This window comes from Varroa destructor, unplaced genomic scaffold (assembly GCF_002443255.2).
Source record: "Varroa destructor unplaced genomic scaffold, Vdes_3.0 BEIS01000002.1, whole genome shotgun sequence".
Lineage (NCBI taxonomy): Eukaryota > Metazoa > Arthropoda > Arachnida > Mesostigmata > Varroidae > Varroa > Varroa destructor.
Window position 1 is genome coordinate 55,514,399 of NW_019211455.1, and position 25,709 is coordinate 55,540,107.

The 25,709-nt window shown below is 41.3% G+C and overlaps 1 protein-coding gene and 1 long non-coding RNA gene across 14 annotated transcripts in view; one reads left to right on the plus strand and one right to left on the minus strand.

Annotated features, from left to right (window-relative positions):
- LOC147758024 (uncharacterized) lies at nucleotides 1-21,569 on the plus strand. Its single transcript, XR_015320824.1, has 3 exons — nucleotides 1-352; nucleotides 17,618-17,979; nucleotides 21,301-21,569. It is a non-coding gene; the product is annotated as an uncharacterized LOC147758024 (long non-coding RNA).
- Nucleotides 20,605-25,709, minus strand: part of LOC111245821 (uncharacterized) — a 45,190-nt gene continuing 40,085 nt past the window's right edge. For 9 of the 13 annotated variants that reach the window (XR_015320801.1, XR_015320805.1, XR_015320798.1 and 6 more), the window contains 2 exons: nucleotides 23,892-24,027; nucleotides 20,605-23,219 (listed from right to left, as the gene is read on the minus strand). Coding sequence is in view for 3 of the 13 variants with exons in the window: in XM_086979834.1 (XP_086835960.1) it covers nucleotides 23,098-23,219; nucleotides 23,892-24,027 (258 nt within the window). In the remaining 10 variants the exon portion in view is untranslated. Of the gene's footprint in view, nucleotides 23,220-23,891; nucleotides 24,028-24,344; nucleotides 25,416-25,709 lie in introns of all 13 variants that reach the window. The other 4 variants (XR_015320795.1, XR_002671500.2, XM_086979835.1 and 1 more) reach the window with 4 other exon arrangements.

The following is a 25,709-nucleotide window of genomic DNA, read 5'->3' on the forward strand; positions in this document are numbered from 1 at the left end:
GACCTATTTCGCGCCGCTGTTTTGGCGGCCGTTGCCGTCATTTTGTTCCTCCGGCCTTCGTGCGTAAGTGCGCCGGCCGTTGGTTCTTAGACACACATGCAGGCAGGCAGTCAGTCAGTCAGTCAGTCAGTCAGTTACTGCTATATAGCAGGAGTATCTTTTTTTGTGCTTGAAGTTTGGGTACCAAACGGCTTAAATAACAAACGAAAGAGGCAAAAAAGATCGTTTTGGACCGTCGTTCCTATCGAAACGGCTGTGGCAGCAGCTGATTTTAAGTTGAAATCGGTCCACTAAACCGACAAGATGTAGATTGGCAAAATAGTGATGAATCAATGGTCCCATCACTCAGCGGGTACGTATAGTAACTTGGTAGCAAGAGGTAGGATACTTGTTCTTGACAAAAGAAAGTAACAGCCACACTTAGAGCGCCGGTATGTGTCTGCTTATCCGCTCTCATCCGGCGATCACCCGGTGGGCGATCAGCTGTTGATCAGCTGTGCTGTGTGCGTAGCAGCGGCGACCGTGACTGGGAAAGAGAGATTGTGTTCGTGGTAGCGAGTGGAGATGGGCCCAGGCCAATAGGCCACGCCCCTTCGAGGCCGGTTGTTTACGTTTGTTGAAGACTGTCGGACTCCTATTGCATTACGATGCGCCTCTCTTTGCTTGGTACCATCAGCAGCAGCAGCAACCCCCGTCACTTGCTTCTTCCAATGCTGCGGCCGTTGTTACCGCTTCTGCCGGAGCCCTGACTACCTCCTCTCTATGTCTGAGAGCTGTTCTAAGTGCCTCTGACAGTGAGGCGTTGTTCTTCTCCTGTCATAGGACCCCCATTTTTCTTCCACTGCTTATAAAACGTTTTGATATTTTCCATTCCCTATTAGCTGCTGCGCCTTTTCTCACTGGTAGTCGCAGTGACTTTATTAGGCTGTAGCTAGAATCTTATTTTACTCGGTGTTCCTTGTAGCCTTGCGAGGGCAGTGCCTTTCCTGGCTTGTCTGGATGCAGGCCGCATCTGTGTGCCTAGGCGGTCGAGTTGAGATGTGCAAACATGACTGTGCTATGCTGCTCGCATGATACCTCAGCAGGAAGCTTATTTTGAACTAGCCTTACAGGTAATTATTATACATCTACAACAGCTTGGCAGCGAGTCAATGGCAACTTTCACTAGGACCGGCTTTGTCAGAAAATTGAGCGACTCTGTCCTTGACTCTGCCAAAGCCAACAGTTTTTCGGCGATGAGGGCGATGTCAACGCTGGAGTAGGCAACAGCTGCAGCAGGACCATTGCGGAACCCAATGATACAATGTGACGTCTTTCTCGTCGCTTTTTTAAATCTGAAAGCTCCTTCGGGGGCTATATCTCAGCGTGGTATACCCTTGACAGCGTCGCCCCCTTATTGGCTCCGTCCTAGCTTCCCGTAAACTTCTGCCCCTTTGCCCCTTCCAGTTGAGGAAGCTGCTTTTTAAGCACTCGGGCGAATGCGGCCGACAGCTCGGCTAACGCAAAAGCAACTCTGCCGATTTAGGTCAGCAGAGTTGTCCTTGGGCCGGCGTATCCAACCGGTAGAATGACGGTGTTGGCGAGAATGACACCACTGTCCGAGCATACATATACATATATATTTAGCTAGACACGCTACATGTCTGGCTAATCAAGCTAAACATGATTTGGCCTAATCTAATGTGCTTAGGGCAGCTTAGTGTAAGGCGTAATCCAGCCTAAGGCCGGCTGAACTCGACTCCGATTTAGTAATGCAACGGATAATAACGATCACGCTAATCCTTAGTAGAATGTAATAACCTGGTGCTTGACTGAACTTCCAGGCGTAAAGCAGTCCGAGTAGGCGCTTTACAAAGCCACTTTTCAGCAAAACAAACTATACTGAACTGCAGAGTAGTTCGTTCTTTTTTCTATGTAAACGATATAAAAAAACTAACAAAGTCTCTTTACATTATTGAATAAAATCTATCGTGCAATAGGGTACGTCAAGCGAAGATTTCGCAATTACGCTCACACTTCTCTATAAACATCTTCATAATTGCAGATTTCAAAGAAGACAACGCTAATCCGATGTTCTATATTCTGTGTAGGTATGCGTTTGTCCCTATATGGGTCCGTGTGCGTGTGTGTAAGTGGTCACCGGCCGTGCCGTCGGTTAGCAGGCCGGCCGGGTGGCTAAAGGACACTGTTCCGTTTCGAACAGATGTTTGTCAGCGACAATCTGTCTCCCGTATGCTGCTAGTGGCGTTAGCCACATCATTCGAACGCCAGTGCCTCCGTCGCTGGTGGCGGCTGATCGTGGATGTCGGGCCAAATGACTGCTGTACAGGTCAGTGACTTGCCATCTCGAAAGCAGCCGTAGGTTGCTTGACGGCAGTGCACAGTAACGCTGGTAGTACGCTTCGCCTATTATGGACTGCGGTCGTCGCCGTCCGCGCTATTGCCAAGGATTGGTTTGCCGTTGTCCACGGGCATAGAGATTAATTTACCGCTGCGTTGTACCACGACGTTGCGCTGGCTAGATTACGCAGTATAGAGAAACGTAGCACTGGCCCGGCGTACGATAGCGTACGCAAACTTGGTTCATTGTAAATCATCTCTGCGTAGACCTGATCTGCCCTTCGAAGTGTGTGCCATGAGAGGAGTGGTTAGTGGAAAACGGGCTACGGCAGAATTACCTTATTGCTGTTACAATCGGCGCGATAGCCAGTAAAAATCGCTCGACTTCAGAAATTCTGGAGGAGACACGTAAAAACGCTGCTGCCATAGCTGACGTCACAGCTATGGCAGCAGACAAATCACTTGGCTTACGTTTTGTGTCTGTTCGGACCAGTTGAGTCTAAGCTTCACCGGTGGTGATATATCGATATATAGACAGCCATATAACAACGGCTGCTGCTGACAAACAAGTGGTGCTTATTAATCTTATCTAGATTATGTTGTAAATTGAAATAACAGTGAATGTATGAGTTAGAGCGGCGTTTGAGGACGGAAAATTATGCCATCCTCTATGCGTCAGTGATCGCCAAAATAAATAGTGATGACAATTTGTCAAACAACGGTCCGTGGTGCATTATCGCATAGTTCAGCATGACTGTTACATGTGACGTTAAAAACGTCTTGGAAATCAGCGTAGGCGTTTGTCGCCTGCGAGCTTTAGCCCATAAGTATGTTTTTGGCAAAGAACACATTTGGTAGCTCGTCCTCGTACTTTTAGTCTGCTTATTATTGACATTTAAATTATTTCATAATAAATAAATAAAAAAAATCTGATAAGTGTATATTACGCAAAGCCTGCATCGTTGTTGTTAGACTGACGTCAAATATTCCCTCGACGAAGTCAGCCTTTCCTATCTTGCTTCGTGCTATAGGTGCGTGCAGGGTGGCCAGCACACATACATAATAATTAAAGAGCTTATAAAATTTTCACCTAATAGATTTGCGTTAACCGCCGTCTGCCTCAGATGCGTTGATGTGTTCGCCATTCCTGTCGCCAAGCCAACAAAACCCAGCGAATTGCTTTACTCTATTGGTAGGCCAGCTTTCGCTTCAACCAACTGTCAGCCAGCTGAATTAATTGACTATATGCCCTTTCGGAGTTTTCCCGCCATCGTTAAGCTTTCTGCATCACGCACTTACGCGACACCTGAGTGATGTGATGCACATTCGCTTAACTTTTGAGCTAGCAATTCTGTACCTCAGACTGTGACAACCCACTGACTGTCTTAGCGTTCGCTTTGCCATTTATCCTTCAGCGTTGTTTTATCGCTCGTTCGAGCGGTCGCTGCCACAGCGGCAGGAAGCAACATGGCGGAGATCACCAGGTTCGAGCAAGGTTCGGGGCGGCTACCCCCCCCCCCCCCCCAACAGGGTCGAAACTGCGCACTAATCTGCGTCTGCTATGAAGGTTCCCAGAAGCGAAGGGCTGACTATGGGTCGGCTAATGGCTAACACCCAGTTGCCGGGCGGGCTGCAGTCTGTGGATCGCTACTCTTTCGCAGGCGGCCGAATCATCGCCATGAATGTCGCTGCAGACGCTGCTGTGCTGCCGCCACAAGCACCATCATCAACAATAACAAACTCCATCCACTGCTCCAGCAAAAAAAACCATAACCACGAGAATAGAGACAGCGGCTGAGTGGTGATCTGCCGGCATCCATAACCGAACGCTACAGAACAGGAACCCACAAGTGACTCTGTCCGCTAACTGCTGAGACGCAGGTTGGGCAGTCATTGACCAAACTCCCAACTGTCACTGCTAGAACCTCCACATATACGGATAGGAAGCAACCGAGTAAGGATAGGACCAACAATCGAACAGTAAAGAAAACTAGCTATAGAAATAAAGAATATCTTATCATCATTTTCTTTATCCACTTTTGCTAATAGTAGTAAAAATGTCATAAAAACTAAAAAAAATACGGGTTGAGAAAACCATATGCCAGCGTTAGAGAAAGTATATGGGATCATTTAAAACACTTTGCGTCACATGGATTGTGCGAACCTTTATATATATATATACATGCGAATCTATAAAGCTAACTTGAGAGATTCACGTGACGTTTAAAGGTGCTACCGGGGGGCGACGAGCGGAAAATGATGTCTATGAGTCTATGGCGGAATTCCTGCCTAGCAAAACAAGTGACGCTGTGTTGATTTAGTAGCTTTTTTTTTGCATTCGCTGCCCCTCATGGAACCCAGAGGAGAGAAACCCCACCGATAGCCGCGAATTTTTGCTTCCAGCTTCTAAAATTCGTCTTGAAGGCTTTCGTTGCTGGAAGCCCAAAGCAACAAAATAGGTTATCGAACAGCAGCGCTAAGTCGGCTAGGGCACACACTGTTTTTTTTTAGGTCACTATAAGTAGTCCAAGTGTTCTTTAGAGGAAAGAGACTTTGACGTGATTTACTTGTTCGAGGTTATTTACTGTAAGAACTTCTCAGTGTATGCGTATCGTATATGCTACGATTGGATCTACCTTCAAATCAAACAGGCTAAGAGCGGGCGGATGAGGCAAGCGATGTGGCCAACACAGCCTTCTGGTATCTTTCAGTAAGGTACGCATTAAAATTCCTGCCGTTCGTAAAGAAATGCAACCCTAAATACGGGAACCGACATACATAGACAAGAAATAATTTGAAAAGGCATAACCTGTCAGACTGCTTCTTTTTTTAAATTTTACCGCCCCCGTCTTGGTCAAGTTTACGGTCAGTTCGAAACTTTTCACTGCCGCAAGGAGTAAAAGCTTGCTGCACCCAAAATCTGTTTAACCCGTACATTTGTGAGTCATCCACATACAAGATGACTTCGACTGATCTCTTCGGCCCTCTTATTTGATTATGAAGATGCTTCAACAAAATGCAAAATAATAGTGGGCTTAAATTGACTCCCAGAGCCAAATCAGTTGCCTGTGTAAAGGGTGAATATTCAGCCACTCCATGGTCGACTGTTATTCTGTCCAGGAGAAAAATCGCACGTTCAGAGGAGCATCCACCTATATGTTTCGAGTTCTATGTCCGGTGTCGCCGTTAGGCGACCATCCCATCAGAGAGACAGCACGAAACAAGGTATATCTATGCTCGGGTTCGAACCTAAATCACAGTGTCGAAGGGACGAGGGACACCCACCTCGGTGAACGCGAGCATTACCTTGTACCTAGGCGACGAGCCAAGTGCTGCCTTGGGCTTGACTAGCAACGTGTAAAGGGAATTGCGCGGCGTAGTCAGTGCTCTCTTGACGTCGGCTATCAGAATTTTGCACACTGTTTCTGTAGAACTTTCCCTATGGAGCTCATGTTGTTCCGTTAGAATGGTATAAACGCTTTCTAAAGGGTTGTTTAGTCTATCAGTCGGCAAACCACAGGATAGTTAGTACAAACATCTTTCTTTAGGGGTGAGTAACAAGGTAGCATTTCCCCAGTGGACTCGAAGCGTACCATTAATGTAAGCATTTATTAACTAATGCCGTCCAGCGCGACGCTAGAATGACGGTGTGTTAGAAAAGCTCGTTACAGACCGTATCTGGACTGGCGATTTTTTTGGTGCGTGGGCTCCCAAGGCCTTGCGTTAGTTCTCGCGCTGTGAAGTCTTTTTGAAGGATATCTCATTGTATTATGATCCCGTATTCCCACGCTGCGGCGAGAAAGGGCACAGTGTATCGTATAGCATCCCTTGATACAGGCATTTTCAACAAACGGTTTTATTTTTTAGGGCAGAGGAGTTAACAAGGTAAGCCGCCCAACTGCTGCGGCATGCTGGCCATTTCTATGGTAGGCGGTCCACATCGGGTCTTCAATTCTCCAAGCTATTATTGCGTTTGTGACGTATACGTTTTTCGGCAGATTGCCTTGAAGACGGAAACTGAAATGCAGAACTCAGGCTTTACCTCGGCCATAAGCTTGAAGGCCATCCCCCCCCCCCCCCCCCGAGATAAGCCTACAAACATAGCTTAACCACGGCTTACTCAAACAGTTACAAAGAATCCGAGCATATAGGAAATTGTTGGGCTGAACTGTGGGAAAAAAAATATATAGGTAAGAATACGCTGTATTAGTGCCGAACGTGTGTCAGGGGGTAGCACGAGATGCTTAGTAACGAGGAAGAATGGGTGTTAAGATACGTGGAATCATCTAATTGGTTCTGTGTGGTATCATTTTGATCCACTAAATATAAGAAAATAGTTGATGCGACTGCTCTATGGATCGATTTGTGGAATAATGCAAACAGACCAAGTCGGAAAAAATGGGCATCGATAATTTGCCAACGCTCCGGAGACGTTTCAATCAGCATCGAGCAAAACATAAAATTCTTTCAATATGTCTTTTCTGAAACACAACAAATACCGCCATGTTTAAAGACTAACTTTAAAAAGCGATCCTAAAAATGCGAAATTTTTACCAGAAGAGAGCATTATCTATTAAGGGCAGTGAAGACTATTAAGATAATATTAACCATTATGTAAGAAATGTCAAACTGTTTTAAAATGACGGGCTAGTAGCAATGAATGTAGGTTCAGATCTTTCTGTGCTTGACTCTTATGCGTACTAGGCATATACGACAGTCGCATTTATCCATTTATAAGATTTAACTTCTTTAATTTCGACCCCGCTAGGCCTAAAAACGAGTCCGAACTTCCTCTTTGCGTTAAGTTTAAATAACTTCTTCAAAAGCTACTTTTCAACTTTATGGAAGTTATAAATAATACGTCTGTTGCATGTCTGGCAATGCATTTATCAAACTCAAAAAATTAGCAGGACCTCACGAAGGGTCCAGTCAATAGATGAGGATAAATTGGCGCCTTCATATTTAGCGGTCTAAAAATAGTTTATCAAATGGATTTAGCAAGCTTTGCCCCTTACGTTTTGCGGCTCTGTCCATCTTATCTCATAGATACCCGAGCTACTTCATTCGGACATTTCACAGTCCATTTGATGGGTCCATCCAGCGCCCAAGCGTTGGATCCATCCATTGACTTGTCGACAGACAGACAGACAGACAGGTAGGATCGTACTTTTATGGTGTAAAGCGCAATAATATTCAGCTGCTACTCTTTTTGAAACCTAAAATTGCTTTGAGTCACTACGTCATATTCCTCAAAGTTAGGGAAGAGTTGAAAAGTTCTTATTCTTTATTCTTTTCCTGCCCTCTGCACTTTCCGCCTTTTTATTCTTACCTTTTCTAATTTTACGTGCTTACCCTCCTGCTCTGTAAACCCAAGCGTGTGATCAACAACGTCCTTAAGCGCGATTCAAGATATACCTCGCAATACGTCTCTGCTCTCTTCTCAGAGAACTTCACATTTAGATACTAAGAGGTATGCTCTATCTGTCTCATCTGATGTGCATAATACGTATATGTGATGTACCATGTGGGTCTGGTATTGATCGTATTCAGTCAATAACTACTTGGTATGGTAGATTAGGTCCCATTGGTGTTGTCATGCCAGACTCGCAGGTGCGGCATGGAAAACTGCGCCTAGTTTCGCGGTCTATTTATCGATGCCGGTTGTGACCATTGTTTTTAACGTTTACGCACACTAGCTGTTAGTGCCATCGACAGACACATATATCTTTCTTCCACCAAAAGATCCCAGGGTAACATTTTAGCGAGCACGAAAACCATCTTGGTGGACACAGTCCTATATGTTCTGATCACTTTAATTGCTAGATTTTTTTGCGCCGCAATTTGTCAAACGCGATATTCGCCTGTAGCAGGCCAGCATAGCTCTACCGACGTTAGAAGGCGTCTTACGCGCCCTTAGAGGCCTCTCATTTGAAACCTAACTTCCGCTAGGTTAAGTGCACTAGGAAATGTTTTTCCTGCAACGTGTTGGACATGTTCCCTTCCTGTCACATCTGTATTCAGAACAATCTTTGAATAGTTTGCCTACTGATTTTTATGCAATTTTCGTATGCTTCTCGAGCAATTTCTGCAATTGTCAGCTTTTACAAACTGCTTTGCTTTTCTTCGGCCCCACTTGGAAAATGTAATTTTCCATCCGGTTCATGGTGGCGCCGGCGAATGCCTCACTCGCCTGTCCTTCTAACCCTTCTACAAAGTGTGTTATCAGAATTAATGCTAGATAATCGTGGTAGGTTAAACTTTAAGGTCGTCACCACCTCGTCACAGGCAAGGCTTAACTAGGTCGCTCTACGAATTAACTTTTGTCAGGCTTCTAATTTAGTCTTCCGTCTCAACTCCCCCCCCCCCCCCCTCCAGCCCAAAATTTCTATCAATCTAGCTCTAAAGGTACTATTTTCCTGAGGTATGGTGGAAAGCCGTTTTGCTCTAGAGCTTTATAACTACTTCCCATTTGTGTCGAACCCGTTACTAATATCTAATAATATCAAAAGAATTTAGTGTCAAGTCTTGAGCGTTTTGTCTCTCTTCCCTCTTTATGAGTTCTATTTCATTCTCTCTTAGTTTCTATGAAAGCAAGATTGTAAATCTGACAAAGCTTGGTTAGACTCTACTTTTCGTTTGAGCTTGCTTAATGCAGTCTGTGACTTCGGAGGCCGCATCGAGGAGGCACGTAAACCATTTCGAAGGCCTGATTGAGAAAGCAAGACCGCGTTTTTCCATTTCTTTACTTACCATTTCTCCCGAAAAGTTTGTTTAAATGTCCTAAATTGCGAAAAAAAAGTACACAGCCTAAAAAATTCTAATCTTGTATAAACACACTAGGTAGACATCATAATATTAATTGATTGGCATCTGACTCTCTATGATCGCTGATTATAGACAGAGACTTCCCCTTATTGCTTCGAAGACTTTTATGGCCTAATATGTGATTACTGATCGATTCTTGAGTGAGGTATTGAATTGCGTCGGAATATTCAAGGTGTTATTATTTGTGATAGTGGAAAGGACTTGACGTCGGCGTCTTAAAACCGTCTGATACATCGCTTGCCGTCACACCGAAACTAGTCATTTGTATGTTCTAAGAATATAATTTTACACCGACGTAATTGGGGTTGGCTTGTCCTGCAATGCAGTAGAAACGAGTCTGTATTTGCAGGTAGAGTTATATCGTTAAAATTCGCTCTGGTTGTAAGATCTCTACCGTATGAATATAATTTCAACTGTACGTTGTTGTCAACGTTTATTTAAGCCCCTTAGACAAGGTCGACCTCGTTGTTTTATTGTCGCTCTTAATGGGTACACATTGCAGCTGGGTTTGATCTACGACTGTAGCCGATATAGTATATATATGTGGGCGTCATAATGTCGGTCGTGTTTGACTGTAAGGAGCATTTATAGAGCACCTCTTTTAAGTATAGCTTTGAATATCAAGATGCAGAATTTGTTGAAAACTGAAATAGAATCCCATGAGTGTAAAGTGATTTCTATGAAAATCAAGGGTTTCAAGGAGAGTTTATAAATTATAAGTTTAACTTGTCTGTTCAGTGCTTTAGAAAAGATATGGAACTATGTTAAGTTAGGTTATTTACTGATAGAATCATATTCGTTAGCCCGCGTGAAGACACAAAGCTGAACAACGCAGAAATGTCTATTAGGTATCAAGGGTAATACTTAGGTTTACTTGCGGATTTTCTCGTCGCACCTCCAAAATCGCTGAAATCATAGAGTGATTAATAATTTTTCTGCGAAATCTGATGTCTGACCTTTCAACTTGAGCTTAACTATGCTCTCTTCAGCATTCATTAAGGTAGCAACAAAGACCTAATTTGTTTCTTTGCTATTCTTTTTCCTGGTAAGATTGCGTGACGCGGATTTGACCATGCAGATGAACAATTATGTCCTGTTATTAACATATATATATCTCGTATTATTTGGCCTGAAAACATATGAAAGAGTCACATATCCGTGCCGTGGCAAAACTAGGGTATTTGCAATATGGCCGAAATGGTAAAATGATAGATACTAGATTTCATTATCGTCTGTCTATAAATCTCCTTTACTATTATCTTTTCTAAATTAAAATAGACATAATTACTGCATAAACATACATAAAAATTACATAATTAAACAGCAGAAAGAATGATGCGAATCGTGTGTTTTGCCACTCGACATCTTCGAAATTGCCGATATTTATAGCATTCTTGAGTAGGTTACACTGAACCTGACCCGCCTCTACTACGAAACCAAGCATCCGGCCACGCAATATGTGCGCATATCCTAGACTATATATGTACATTATTTTTCGTTAGAACATGTAAAAGTGGATTGGATCAGGTGGATAAGTGTATTTTAATCTAACGCTAGTTACAGCAGTAGTGCGTTCTGATGGGACGCCGAAGCATAATGGCCCTTTATACTCAAAACGGAAGCTCGATGATAGAACTGAACCGTGACAGGGGATTACGATCAAGTACCTAGCCTAACCGCTAATCCAGTAAACCTGATAAACCATCGAATGGGAAAGAGGCTCTTCAGTGTTAAAGCACAGTCATTGTTAATACTGATGATTTTATCGGTAACAGATAACTGTTACTTCGTTTAGTGAACATTCTGCGCTATCTAAAGTGGTCAGCTCAATCGGCATCGAAAGAGGAATACACGCCGTAAAATTCGAATCATAAACTTAACATCGATTGATAACAGAAACACGAAAATTATTTTTGATCTTTAATTTCTTCGTTAATGTTTCAGAGACTGTGGCTGAAAAATACGGCAGCGCCTTCTCTAAGAACGTACGCTTTTTGTTTTGAATGTTTACCTGAGAAAGATCTTTGATTTTTTACAAGCTCCGGACGGGTGTACGAGGCAGGTTTTGCCTGCTTTATATGTTTCATTATTATATATTACATATTTTTCGTTCCACAAATTGAGCGGGAAAGTAACGGTCGATCGGGTCTGATGGCTAACTGCTGGGATTACTGAAATGTTTGTGTAGAATTGCGGTTTACAACATTTACTGAAAATTTAATACAAGTCACACCGACTGATAGAGGTAGAGATGGTACTCTGAAAGACGTTATCCATCGTGTTTGTCTAACCTGTAACTCGCTACGTACTAGCGATTCAATATTCCTTTCACAACCTCCATGACCACGAATCTTTTGTGTCGCACTATTGAAGTTCGATTTGGTCGATAACTTCACTATTTCATCAAAATGACTAAATCACTAGCTACATTAGCGAAGAAGTCAAAAAACGGGACATCATGAAGCTAGATTGGGATCGGTGATGTGACTTAATTATGCAGCCACAATATTGTCATTTACAGGGCGCAAACGTTTACTCAAAATAAGCTGTTTTCTTTTTTGCTTTTCAGACAGGCAGATTTGAAGTTACAAGGTAGTCAAACACAATACCGTCGTATTTATTTCTCCAAAATGTCCTTAAGTCCATATTCTGTCAACTCTTTTCGTTAGATCTATTCCCATTTTCAAAGTTAGTTAAAGAAACAACAAATGGGAAGTTTAGGATTTTTCACACAAAGGGTTCCCATATAATGTGCCACTGCAAATGCTACAAAGGTGAAGTTTATTCAATTAAGCCCACAAGCGAATTTTAGGTTTTTTACTCTTCCAGTGTAAGGAAAGCTAATTAGCTACATCTTAGAGAATTAGTGGAATACATACATATTGATTAAATTTTCAATCTTTTCCAAAGCGAACTGGTCTATTTTTAGCAATAAACTTTTTCCCACATAAAGAGCGCAGAATTTAATGAAACAAATAGAACGCTATGGCAGCTTCTTGTTACCTCGTAGCCCGTCTAGAGGTAGGTAGCATAAGTTTCTAGGTCAGACATCCAATACAGATAAAGCTGTTTGGATTGACATGTATATATAGAATTCAAAACGTCTGATCTAAAAAGCCTTTATGCAGAGCGTTTGCTTAGGCATCAGGCGAAAGATACCATGATGTTGCCTTTACTTAACTGCGTGTGCGTCAATAGTTTTCCTGTCCAACTAGAAGCGATCAAGCATCGAGCGATTCGTCGGACACAACTGTTTTCTTTACGCCCTTTTCTATATTGCTCGTTATTGCGTTAATTTGTCCTTCTTACTACTGTCCTGAAACTATAATCCGTATCAATGGGCCGCAACAAGTCTCTCCTTTTGGCGGTCCTTATATATATATATATATATATATATATATATATATATATATATGTATATATATATATATATGTATATATATATATGGATATGCGTATATTCTACTGCCATCGTTTTAGTATTTCACCATTTGCATATCCGCCCTCAAGAGAAAGATCAAAGAAGATTCGTACGCTGACAGTCGGAGAGACGGCAGCAACGGCAAAAACAACAATAATAAAAACAGAATAAATTAAAAAAATTGGGAACAGCCTTAGCTTTCAGCCGACATATGTCTTCTGTTTATACCAGCTACCGTTGACCGTTGTGATAGCAGCGCTCGTCGCAACGTAAGATATCATTTTTGGCAAGTCCGAAGGAGCCCTGTTCGTATGGTCTGAAGCCATGCTACTCCAGTGGCTAATGTTGTTAAACAACGATCGCTACTGCCGACGCTTCTGGGACGACGCTGGACGAAGGGGAGATGAGTTTTTTTGGCTTTTAATAGGACGTACTTGATGCCGAGTCGAGTAACGCCGGTCTGTTTCACCCGCCTATAACTGATAAGCAATACGTGAGATATGTTCGGCGAGTTTAAAGAAAAGAGATACAGGATGAGGCAAACATATGCCTACAGAGGAGTAAACATGGGCTTACAGTATAGAAAAATGTATGTTTAAAGAGAGTAAGTTATATGCTTCCTGTATCTTCTATTCATTCACATTTTCTAGACATAGTCAAAAACTCTGCGTATATAACTTGACAATATAATTAGCTTTCAGGACCAAGCGTATGTATAGCATTAAGATACTATGTTATGTGGACAAAATGAGTCTAGTTGAATTAATACAATTTTAGTTAAAGTAACTTGCCAGATATTCTTAGGACACGCTCCGAACTAGGAGGAAAAGTAGGTTTCTTTCTAGCATACTATTTTTCCAATTATGTAATTTGTAATTTTGATATAAATATGTAAATCTACTATGAACTGCCTTATATAACTGGGCGAACGAATGCTGAAACAGCTGGTAGCTGTTACGTTGGCTCACTGGATATCGAAAGGGAAGCCTTCGGTTAAGTTGTGCCTTAATATTTCAAGTTCTTTTTTTTTTACAGATATGAGCTACTTCCAGCAGCCCCTACAAAAGCTGCTAAAGCGGTTACAGAAAGTCATTTATAAGCGCACACTATATAGCGTACTATGTCAAAGCAGCGGAACAAATGCGGAACTCCGCTGATCGCAGTACTAAATCGTTAAGATTGAACCATTTGACGGTGGCAGACGCTAATTTGGTTTGCTTTTTTCCATCATCTTAAAACTGGTTAGGGCGGTGTATCTGATTCGGGGAGAGTAACCATCGACTAGATGGACGAAGTAATTTCTGCACTTCCCGCATTTACTCATCAGTCGGTCGGTCAATCGAGGTGGTCTTGGTCAGACGAATAGGCCAAGAAACGACAACCCTCTCTCTACCGTGCGTTTAACAGTTAAATGATTACTAGGTTAAACACACCGTCAGTCATACAGCCAAACGGCTATGTGACGCGAGAAAAATCACTTCACAGAAAGTGCTCTTCGATGATGATGATGGCCATCGATGGGGTAACGCGCTTATTTGAGTGAAGGGTTAAAGTGGCGGTCAGCGTTAGGGCCAAAGTGACGATGGTCAGACTACAATCGTACGTTACGCAAGTCTACCATTTCGTAACGATTCTGCTCGTTTCTGTTTTCGTTCCTGTTACTAGTGAGGTAGGAGAGGCAAAGCCGATCGCACGGTAGTTCTGCCAAATCGCTAAACATCAGCCAAGTTACTTAAACAAAATGTAACTTTAGTAGCCAGCTTATTAGTTATTACCGTTGCAACGAGGGGCTCTAGCTACTGATTTACGTTGAAGTAGCCGATGCGTTCAAGTTCACATGTGGCTGAGACATGCGTACTGCAAAGCCTAATTGTTGCAACTTGTCTACTAGCCATTGAACAGTGGCGTAAGGGGAAAATGTAGGTAAACAGGTGAAAATTACTATTTTATTCAATGAATGGATAAACTAGCGAGCATTTATAAATTGATATAGAAACAGTAGCAAGAAGCGACGGAACCGCGATCGACTGACCATTCGATCGGACTATCATCGAACGTGATCTGTAATAGAAAAAGCATAGATACAAAAATGTATTGTGAAGATAAAAATGGCCATAAACTGAAAAGGAAGAAGACAAAACGGGTGACTCATGCTTACGCATTTTTAGGTGAGTGTGTTTATCTGCCGACTTGAAGTTGGAAAGATGGTTATCTCGCCAAGACGATCGGACACACTTGCAGAAAAAACTCGCGTAGAAAGTGAGAAAAAATGTCGTTAATTTTTTTATTATTGAAATTGCATATGTTCTGTTGGTTACTGATATTTCTATCAATTCTATTCGTGTAAAGCTACCGATAAAAGTAGAAAAGGAAATAATTGTCAGCAAACCCGAATAGGGCGTTAATGAATCTACTGATGTGATTGTTGCAAGGACCTCTGTCCTGCTGATGAAAAGTTAGGGACAACAAAATCGCGAGAGAAACAGGTTGAAAAAAACAGGCAAACTCTCAGAGAAACAAAGAAATGGGAGTAAGACAGTGAGTATGAGGCACAAATTACAATGCCGTAATTTATATGTTTCAAACTGGGCAGGATTAGCAGTTCAATTGCGACTCAAGTTGTACGGCAAAAAAAACCCGGCATTTCGAATTATCCAAAATGCCTAGATCTGCTTAAATGGCTCATTTACGAGACAACGTTAGCTTTCTAGCCTAATTCTCAACAGCTCTTATTCTACTGATTGAAAAGAATCTATACTTAATATAAATATTACATTAAATATATCTGAATTAAATCTGCCATCCTGCAAGGGAAAGCATGCGGTAAGCAAAGGTATGGTGTATCATTTGTCCCGAATCTAGTGCGCGCGGAGATAGTATCATAGATCATTAATAGGTTGATTTTAGCCATCTCAGACAAATCTACCATTTTCTCTATATCTTTCAAATGATTTTGACCGAAATTGCCTATCAAAAAAGATTCCTGTTAAAGCTTACACTATTTGATATAGGAGTACCTGTATCTAGATATTTACGCGAAATACCTATGTGAAAGGCGATCCACTAAATGGGGCAGTTTTTTTTTTATCTTACAACTTTTTTTTTTTTTTTTTTTACTGATTACACCTCTGCGATGCAGTAGTTGCCCCTTTCGAATCAATAGACCATGTCTACCTAATCGGACGGGACAGGATTTTTCGATGACTAATAAAAAAGAGTCAATGCTATTTTGTCTACGAGACATCGAACGTAGTTTCAAATTGGACCTTGGAGTGTCGCTGAAAAAGCGCAAGGAAATCAGGAGCGGCAGTATAAATAACATTGAGAATATTACTATCGCGCTGAATGTCGTAGTGGCTCACATTAGAGCTTTATCCTGCTGTAAGAGTAAGCGTACGTTCGATAAGCATCGTACTGTGAGCCATGACATCGAGGACCAAGGTTCAATTTCCGCGGCCGACATAGCATACCAAAGGCAACTTCTTGATAGCCTTCCAACAAACTGAGGACGTCAGTTATTTTGGTATTCCGTGTCGAACGGTTTGCCCTTAATTAATCTCGAGACAGGTTGGAAGAAAAGGTTTTTATTTGTCCACCTTCTACTAAACTTTATACAGGACGCATAGTCTATTATTGAACTCAGGTTAGTCAAAAGGATTTAAGTGATGCGATCTTTTTATGTCCAGCGGTCTCTCAATCCTCAATCAACTTTTACTATTCGTCGTCTCGTAGGATTGTTGTCTTTGTTTCTAGAACTAGATTTAGAACAATTTATAGCGCTAAAGCTAACGTAATCGTAGCTGCTGTACAGTGCACAAATACATAAAGATAAATGTCTATATATATAAATAAAAATTGTGAGTATAGCAAGCCTTCGTGAATCGACATGAAGATCGTCATCTCCAGCATTACATCATAGCTGATCACATTTAACTTCCACCAGCTGTCGGTCGTTACATTCAGAGCGTTCGAGACAAGACGCGCGGAATGCTCTGTCTCAGGTAAAGCCTGTTTCCGTTGGCTTTCCGTATTCTATTAAATTTTTCTCATTTAAATAGTAAAAAAAGCAGACGTACCAGAGGGCTTGGAACACGGATTATTTTTCATAGTGCTTCGAAAACTGCACAAATACAAGGTGATATAGAAAAGACAAGTCTTGGAACAATCCCCGCTAGAAAACGACGCGACATAATTGCTAGAGACAGTGATAGCCGAACATTTACTATCAGTTACTTCAAATACGAGCAGCATCAATGGAACGAAGCACCTAAATAAGGTGACAAAAATATTCCCCTAGAAACTCGATCAGTTCGAGATATCGTATTATGCTTAAATGTATTTGAAATTAAAGTTAGATCTTTTTAAAGGAATTCGTGAAATAAAGGATAACATGTCAATGCCTTACTCAAATTTATATATTGTTATCTATATAATATATTTTACCAGTTTGTCCTCAGGGACTGTGCGAACTACACGAACCCGATTGGAACTAGCCCAGAAACAAACGAACGAACGAACAAACAAACAAACAAACAACTTGATGAGAATAACATAACTCCGCGATGGCAAATTACGCCTCAATAGCGACTCTGCGACAAAGCCTACGCTTCCACAATAGTCCGATTTGAAAGGAATGGGCCAATTAAATCATCATATTTCTCGTATAAATCATCATATATCTGCGTTTCGGCAAAAAACATCGTTTTTATTACTAACAAAAACAAATCCTTCATCATCCTCGGGGATGACCTCTGTGTGTTTGTTCTATTCGACTGAAAATTGTCAGAAAGTAAGCAACAATCACATCGATATTGACTGGGACATTCTACCAAACGATGAAAACAGCTGTGGCAACGGCGTAAAAAAGCGATAACGACGAGCTTTCTTTCTCTTCTTCGAAAAATTCGAGTGTTCTAGATAGAGTATCTGTTCATTTGGCGGTGCGTGAAATGTTTCTCTATTTTTGCTATCAGCCGAACATTGAAACTGATCCAGATAACACTACGGATTGTTTGTTGTGTTTCTTTTCAGAGAAGGAAAATGGCCCAAGTTCGTTCTGGCTTCACAGGTGCTCCCGTAGCGGCCCGATAAGCCCGAAAGTCTAGAATGTTCGCAGTGAGAACCTACCTGAGGCTTAATCATTAGTACAAAGGAATATTCTTTCTCATACTGTTCAAGTGTTGCTCTTGCAAACTGCAACCCCTTAATATTATCTATGTTTTAAGTCATTAGGTATGGTTACAAACGACTAGTTCCTACCAACGCAGGACGAACCGTATAGATACGCCCGGATTCAAACCTGGGCCGGGTTTAGCACACAAACAGATTACGCACTGCGCTGCTACGGGGCCGCAGTGCAATTCCATCCGAACTTCACTGGCAAATCTAGTTTGGTAAGATGCCGTAGTTTGCTAGAAGACTTCAGGCAGACACACTGTAGTGTAGATGTGAGCGTTACTTTGAAGTATTAGAATGAGAACATGTGACACTGATAAGCGTTGCCCCTTAAAGGCTGGGTAGTCGCCACGTTACTCTATCAGGCCGAGTTCGAACTGAAATGCTGGCAAAGTATCTTTGAAGAAGCATCGCCCGTACATCTTGTAATTCGAGGGCTTCCCGTAGGCAAAGCGGAACAGCTAACCATCTTTTGTACCAATGAACAGAAGTGATTAAAATGAAACGAATTTTATATGTTCGTAAGTGGATTTACACAACATTTAGTAACTTTGTAAGTTATTAACGGTAAATGCTCTCGAGATGCGTAAAACGACCATTTCTGAAAATGTAAGTAGGGTAGAACTGCTCTAGGCACCCTTGATTATTTCGATTGAATAATGCGCTAGAACAGACTGTCATATCATAGAAGCGCGGCGCTAAAAGTACTTTATTTATCTAGAAAAAGGTCTTTACTACCAGCTCCTTACAAAATGAAGACGCATCAACTACTTATGCTCTGTATTCTGGTTGCAGACTGAGACTTTTGATAAGGTCAAGCCGGGCACTCTATAGTCATCTATATTTCTGAAATTTTCATAATCTTTGTAAAAAAAATTCGCTTGCTCAAAGTTCTTTAAGTTACATTGTCATTGCTCACATCGAATATCCTAACAGGCCAATACGCGATTACATTTAATACATTCGGGCTCTAGAATAGACCTGGATGCTTGTAACCCTAGAATAATTCCATCTGTTAATGCCCATGTTGATTTGCAAGGGTTATTTAAAGCAAGAACTTCTCCGCATATCTCGAAGTGCCTTTTTGGCAGCGAATCCGTGATACGACAGTAAAAGTAGCACCGATTTGTACAAAACACTATAATATAGTTGTCTAGCGTGTTTTGTGAAACGTGGCCCCAAGTATGCCACGTAAAAATATTCGTTTTTTGTAGTTTGTTCTGTACAATGCTTTTCTCGCGCATTTCCGAAAGTGCAAAACTCGTCGAGGCCAAAAGTCACTTGTTAAGGATCGCATTTGAGCACGTGTTGGGATAATGAAGCGTTAAGACCACTAAAATAGGATGATAAATTCTCAGAGAGATTATTCAGGTCAGAGGGCGACATCCTGAGCAGGCTCGACAGGACGGAGGAAATCACAAGCCAAGAAAGGAAAATTTCAACGAACTGCAGAAATAAAGTGAAGAGAGAAGGTGAAGAACGAGATGAATCTTCACATATCGTCAATAATTTTTAGTAGTACAATTATAATAAACGTATTATATAGAGGATAAAGACCCCAGTTGAACTGTCTATGAAGCGAATGTTTACATCAAATCACGGGGGGTACAATTAAGTGTTTCTCAAATAGCTGTCATTAATTGCATAAAGCATAATATAGAATTTTCTACAAAGCCACGGAGATTGCTCGTAAAGGTAACACAGCCGTTCAATGCTGCGAGCGCCTAAGTTCTGATTTACGCAGATCGCCGAGAAACGATCCCGGTGAGGTCTGAGCACATGGTTGCAAATCAAAGAGCACATGGTACTAATGGATTTTCTGAGTGTACATCCGATAGAAATGTTCAAGTTGTAAATAAAGGATTTTGCAATGGCGTTGCATATAGCCTATTTGCATCGAAGCTGGCCCACGTGTGTGCGTACGACCCGAATTCAAGCCTTATATTCTAGGTTGGCTAAATAATTATTTATATAGTTTATTTAATATTCGTTTGAACGAAACAGAACCCGGCCCAAGCCTCTCGTACGACTTGTCGATAATTCATTTTACGATAACTTAGCGGTACTACCGCTAGCCACAACCGTTGTCTTGTTTTTCTATCGGCGAGAACTTTGCCAACAATTGATAATCGACCATGACAATAACAAAAGATCAAACAGTAAATTGATATTTGTTATTACAAAAGCTCGTCACAAAATTATTATCACATTCGTAAGTCTTCTTAACTGCGAGACCGGCCGCATACGTTTCTCGGGTGTTGATTTAGCTGCCGCAAATCACGTGCATCTGCACGTAAATCACGCTGCCCTGAAGCGGTGAACGTGATTTCGTAAACAAGAGCGCTGATGTTTATACGTTTACGTATCATTTTAGCAAAGTTTTTTCTGACTAACCGTCTTAACGATGCAATCGATTTGCATTGCTACATCTCGAGCTAAGTTTGTCTAAATTTGATTCTTACGCTAAGTTCAGGTCCTACCAAGTGTCAAATCAAAATAACGGATAGTAGCCGAAGCGGTACCTAGAATTTTTGTTACGGACACAAAATCGTATTTTTACTCATTAGCCAAAAACCAGCTGGCCGCAATTGTTTTGTGCTAGGGTCTCATTGCGTACAACTATCGGTTATGAGCCTTAGATGCGCAAAACTTTTGCGCGTATGAACTGCGGTAGTACTTGAAACTAGTTCTACCTTTTAACAAGAAAAAACATCTCTAGGATGCAGAAGAAGTATTAGTACATGATTTTCAAGATGAAGATGGGAAACGATATGGATACGCCTCATCGACTGTTCAGTCCTCTGAGAAAATTTCATCAGTGAAACATCAACGAGTCATTTACATATCGACTGAAATCTTGAATTTTATTATTTTTGAGTTAAGTTAAAGTTGTCGGATTATGAGATTATAACACGCATTAGGTTAAGTTAACAAACAGAATTAAAATTTTGCCGAAGTGTTCTTTACGTAAATGATCAGTGTATTTGAAATTAGTATTTTACGTTTAATATTCAGGCGGCACCATTTCGATATGCTAACAATAACCATTTGCCAACATTGAAGTTAAAACTGTTTATGGCTACATGTTCATGACGCCATAGCAACGTACTGCAACTAATACATCATAAAAATCAACGTACAATGTTCCCGACTCATGGCCGCGAGAAAATGGATACCGCGTATCAGAGAAGCCGTTTTTTTTTTTTTATCATCAATTACAGAAATTTGTTTTTCAGAAAAAGGCCTGCATAGTTGATTTTTGATGGTATATTCGATGGTTCTGCAGTTCATCATTCTTAAGTACATAAGAGTAAATATCTACACGAAACGACTTACATAATGATACCCAGAAATCAAATGTGTACTGCAATTAACTTCTAAATTGAATTGATTAATGTCCACTACTATTGGAGTTCAACATTCAAACAAAAGTAGACTTTTTTTTTTATTTTATGTTTCTTTTTTATCGTAAATTGTGTGAGAAGTTTAATGTCGCTAAGTTCCTTTAGATATACAGCAATAACACTATTCTTTTTCAGTCGCTAAACTTCACTCTTCAAAAAACCGCTAATTGCTTGGCGATATCTGCAAAGGAATCGATAAGAACTAATTACGACACGGGTTGAACGATAGTTTTCCCATATGTCAGTCAAGTGGATCAGACCGGATGTAAATGGGTTTTGTAGCTACTAGCACTCCGGGGAACTGGCAAGCGCGATCAAGTTAAGAATCAAGGAATACTTGGTTTAACTTAAGCCAAATCGATCAATAAAATCAAGGAGTACTACGGTGATTCGGTGAATTGAAACTGAAATGCTTTTCTTTTTTTATCCGTTTTTTAAACCAAAGAACGCCATCGACACTTCTTTTGTGATAGGCCCGTCATTCAATCGAAACCCTCAATGGTTCGAAGCTATCGTATAGTTGTCAGCTCGTCTGTCGCTACCGAATTCTGTAATTCTTTTAGGAGAAACATAGTGCTTCTAGTAGCAGAAAAAGAGTTACAATAGGACTACCGTTTTCGCCTCCTATTAGTTAAAATTACTAACCGGGTCCAGAAAATTCTGCTGATTTTTGCCTTTAGATACTGAGACAAAAGGCAGCAGGAACTACTTCTCTAACCTAGTACATATAGGGAAGAGGTAGCTATCATGCAATAACAGAATGTTTGAAAAACTTAATTACCAATGATGGCAATACGATGGACCGAAGCTAATCCGACAACTGTGCGATCCTCCATGCGGAAGCCATTCGTCAGCAAGTCGCTGTACGAGCTTGGCGTGATGTCCTCGTTTTAAAGCAACGACATACTGGTTTACTATCTCAGTTGTCGCGGTTAGGACCGGAAGGCTCTCAGATAGGTCAGCGAGCTGCTTTTCGAGTTGGTTTAAACTATCTCCATGCATGCATGCATACATGCATGGCAGAATAATGACTTTAGCAAAGCTGCGCACGCTGATTACTCGGTCCTACTATAACGCCTCTAAAAATATAATGAAGTTTTTTAGGTTTACCTATTATATGTTTGTAGAGGTCTAAAAAAGGGAAGCTGTTTTAAACTATAGAGAAAAAAAGATTACGTTGTGAGAGGCAAACTATTAAAATATTTTGCCGTCTATATAGAAAAAGTTTTTTTTTGCAAATTCGTTTTTAGTACGCCTCACTGAGGGCGTTTACGAAAGCTAACCAGTATTGCATTTCGAGATGTAAGTTTCTAGTGGATATATCATACCATTTTAGAGAAAGAAAATCAAGTACACAATAGATGGTTAAAATATTAGTTAACGAGTCGTACGGGCCGTATACACTATTATCTCATCTATGCATCCGCTCAGGCGGACCTGGCACGATGAGGTCCTAAAATTTTGGGTTACCACTGATCGAGTTTCCGTCTGTCTGTAGGTGCACGACATCTCTTGAGCTACAATATTTAGCAAAGTAACTGTTTTATCTATCATTACAGCGCACGTTTTCGTCTCATGGTACTGTTATTGTCGTCATTGGTTGTTGTTGTTGGAACCATTCAATTTTTTTGTGGAGTGTTCTTGCTTGGCGACATACATCTCCGCCGCAACGTATTCCCACTACGCGTAGTTTGCCTCGACGTATTCTTGTTCTTCGTGTGTTCACACCGTCTCTTCCACTATATTGTATCCCTGTGTAGAAACGTGCTGGTGATCGGTGCAGCCCTCATCTGCGCTGTATCCTCACTCTGCGCATGTCGTACTCCCATAGGTTTCTTCGGCATATGTGGCTTTTGCAGGCGATTTTTCATCATAAACAGCTTCGACAGAAGTCCCTTCTTTATCAACTACTTCCAGAACTGGTTCTTTGTCCTAAACAATTTCCGCAAGTGCCTCTTTTGCGTACATTAACTCGGAAGGTGCTTCTACGGCATAGAATTCCTCCGCACATGTCTGTTCTTCTGTATAAACAGTTTCGCCAGGCTCGAATTTGCCTTTAACAAAAATTTGTTCAGCACAAGTTCGCGTAACATTAGTGACCTTGCAAGGTGTCCCTTCCTGGCACGCGCCTTCAACCTACATCTTATCAATATAAACATTCTCTAAGGACTTGTTCCGTCCTAGATAGGCACCATTCTGTTCTATCTCCTGAGCATGTTTTTCCGTTTTTTGCATATGTAGAATCCATTATGTATTCCTGCTTTGCTAAGAAAGATTGGGCACTGACCGTTTGTTCGAATATCTATGCTGTCTGAGTTGTGTTATATTCATTAGTTGTGCTAAATAACCCCGGTGAAAGATCCGAATCTGGATGACCGTTTACGCAAGTTTTGGGGTGTCGGAAACGAGTCGAGTGACGGTTACCTTCCACAACAGAGCATTCGTGATAAAAAAAATAGCGAACAGTTATCCGATTCAGACGAAACGAGCGCGAACAAAAAAGCAATTCAAGAACACCTACATATCATGCATTTGTATTTTTACGCCGTTCAAATAATTCCATTTTCAATCATGAGCCAGCATGTGTTATCCCAGATTAATAACGTGATCTATATAGCAAACGGCCTATGTTTTTTCACAGGATTCACTATCACCTTTATAAATTGCACTGGCTCTCCGGCAGCATAAGAAATACGAGATTTCCTGTAATAGACAATGGCGATTACCTGTATTAGTGGCCCTTTCAGTGACTAACAGGTTACGTAACGCAGAGCTGATTTCGTTCTCACCGGTGTACATTATTTTTCCAATAATTTCCACATCCAACCTGGACAAGATGCTTGCATTCTCGCCGTCCCGTCCCTACAGATTAAACAAAAGAGTCCATTATTTGTCTACAACGAAACACCAAATGAGCATATTAACTTAGTGCAAATATCAACGACGGACTAAAATAAACACATACTGATAGCTCTCCATAATGGTGCAGTTGTAACAAATTAGACATAAGGACATGTAAGGTCATATGCTGGCTTAAACACACGATTCACCTTATGCTGGAAGTAGTCAGCTGGCTAAAGCAGCTCCTAACAAGAATACAGGACGCAAAAATGGAAACATTTATCTAAGCACATACAACAATTTTTACCTACATGAGATCATAAGATGAAAATGCTAACTAAAATACAGTTCATTGAAGTCGCTTATTTGACAAATAGTCCAAGGACTTCCTACGCTTGCAGTCCGCTTTATTTTGTAACGGTTTGAGCCCCTGAAGAGAACCGACCTTCCTCCCAAACAGGCAGTTCCGCCTGCGACGTGATGGCGACCAATTTCGAAGATGTGGGTAGCGGCCGCCATGAGGCCATGTTGACCACTTGTAGTTACGTCGTGAGCTGTTACTAAGAGTTAAAAGAAGTTTAGGAAATAACTTAGCTGCAGCTACGTATATAATACGGGTCTTCATCGTTGTAAATACGTTCTAGCTATTTCGACATCGGTCCTGTAACGGTGCCTGGTAGCGTATTTGCTTGTTGCACTCAGAGACACCTGGTCCAGGTTCGAAACTGGGCATAAACAGACACAGTTCGTGTTGTGCTGGAAGGATCCGAAAATTGTGGACCTCAAAAGACATGATTGTATACTTCGTTAGAAAAGGAGAGACAAACAAAAAGATCTTTAACAACTCGTTTTTTTAACAAGACAAGCAACCAGATCAATTCATTGATGGAACCGACCAAGAAAAAGATGGATGACACGTTTCTTCCGCATACAGTCAAAGTGGCCCTTCGCAACAACCCTGAACATCATTCAGTCACAGCAAAATTTAGGACGCCATCACACGTTTGAATTATCCAACGGAAGAGCTATCTTGCGATACTGTCCACGGCTATAAACGAAAGTCCCTGGCTTTCTACTTGAAAAATAATATCAGGCGCATTCTTGTTGTGTATGATATACACGTGTACTTCCAAAGCATTTTGTCGAAGATCACCCATTTCATTAACGACAGTTGCTCTATTGACGATTGGCACAGTCGTTATCTACTTCTTGCCCGGTCCGCGTTCGAGGGCGCTTGTCGGGGCCAAATACGCCGTCTTGTTCATGGGTATATCGAACCTGACACGAATCGCCTGGAGCTTTTTGGTAGCGTGGTCATCCGTAGTTGGTCGGCATTCGAGTGGATCAATGTGCCACAACCAACATACGAAAGCTGGGTCTCCTGGCCGTCATTTGACAGCCATTGAACGCTACATTTGCGCACGTTAACGAAAGACAAACGAAGAGACAACACTGTTAGCAAATGCATGTTTATATATATATATTGCACATGTATCAATAACCAGGTTTGGCATAAACTTTGGTAAATAAAAGCAGAAATTTTTTTTGGACTTCACAATTAAACCGAGAGACAACATTCTATGGTAATTATTATATGTGATCTTCTCCTATTATGTATAACGTAGTGGAGGGCGTTACAAGTACATACAGAAGCAAACGGAACGGCCAGCCTTCGAACTTTCAATTTCGTCTAATCGTCGAAG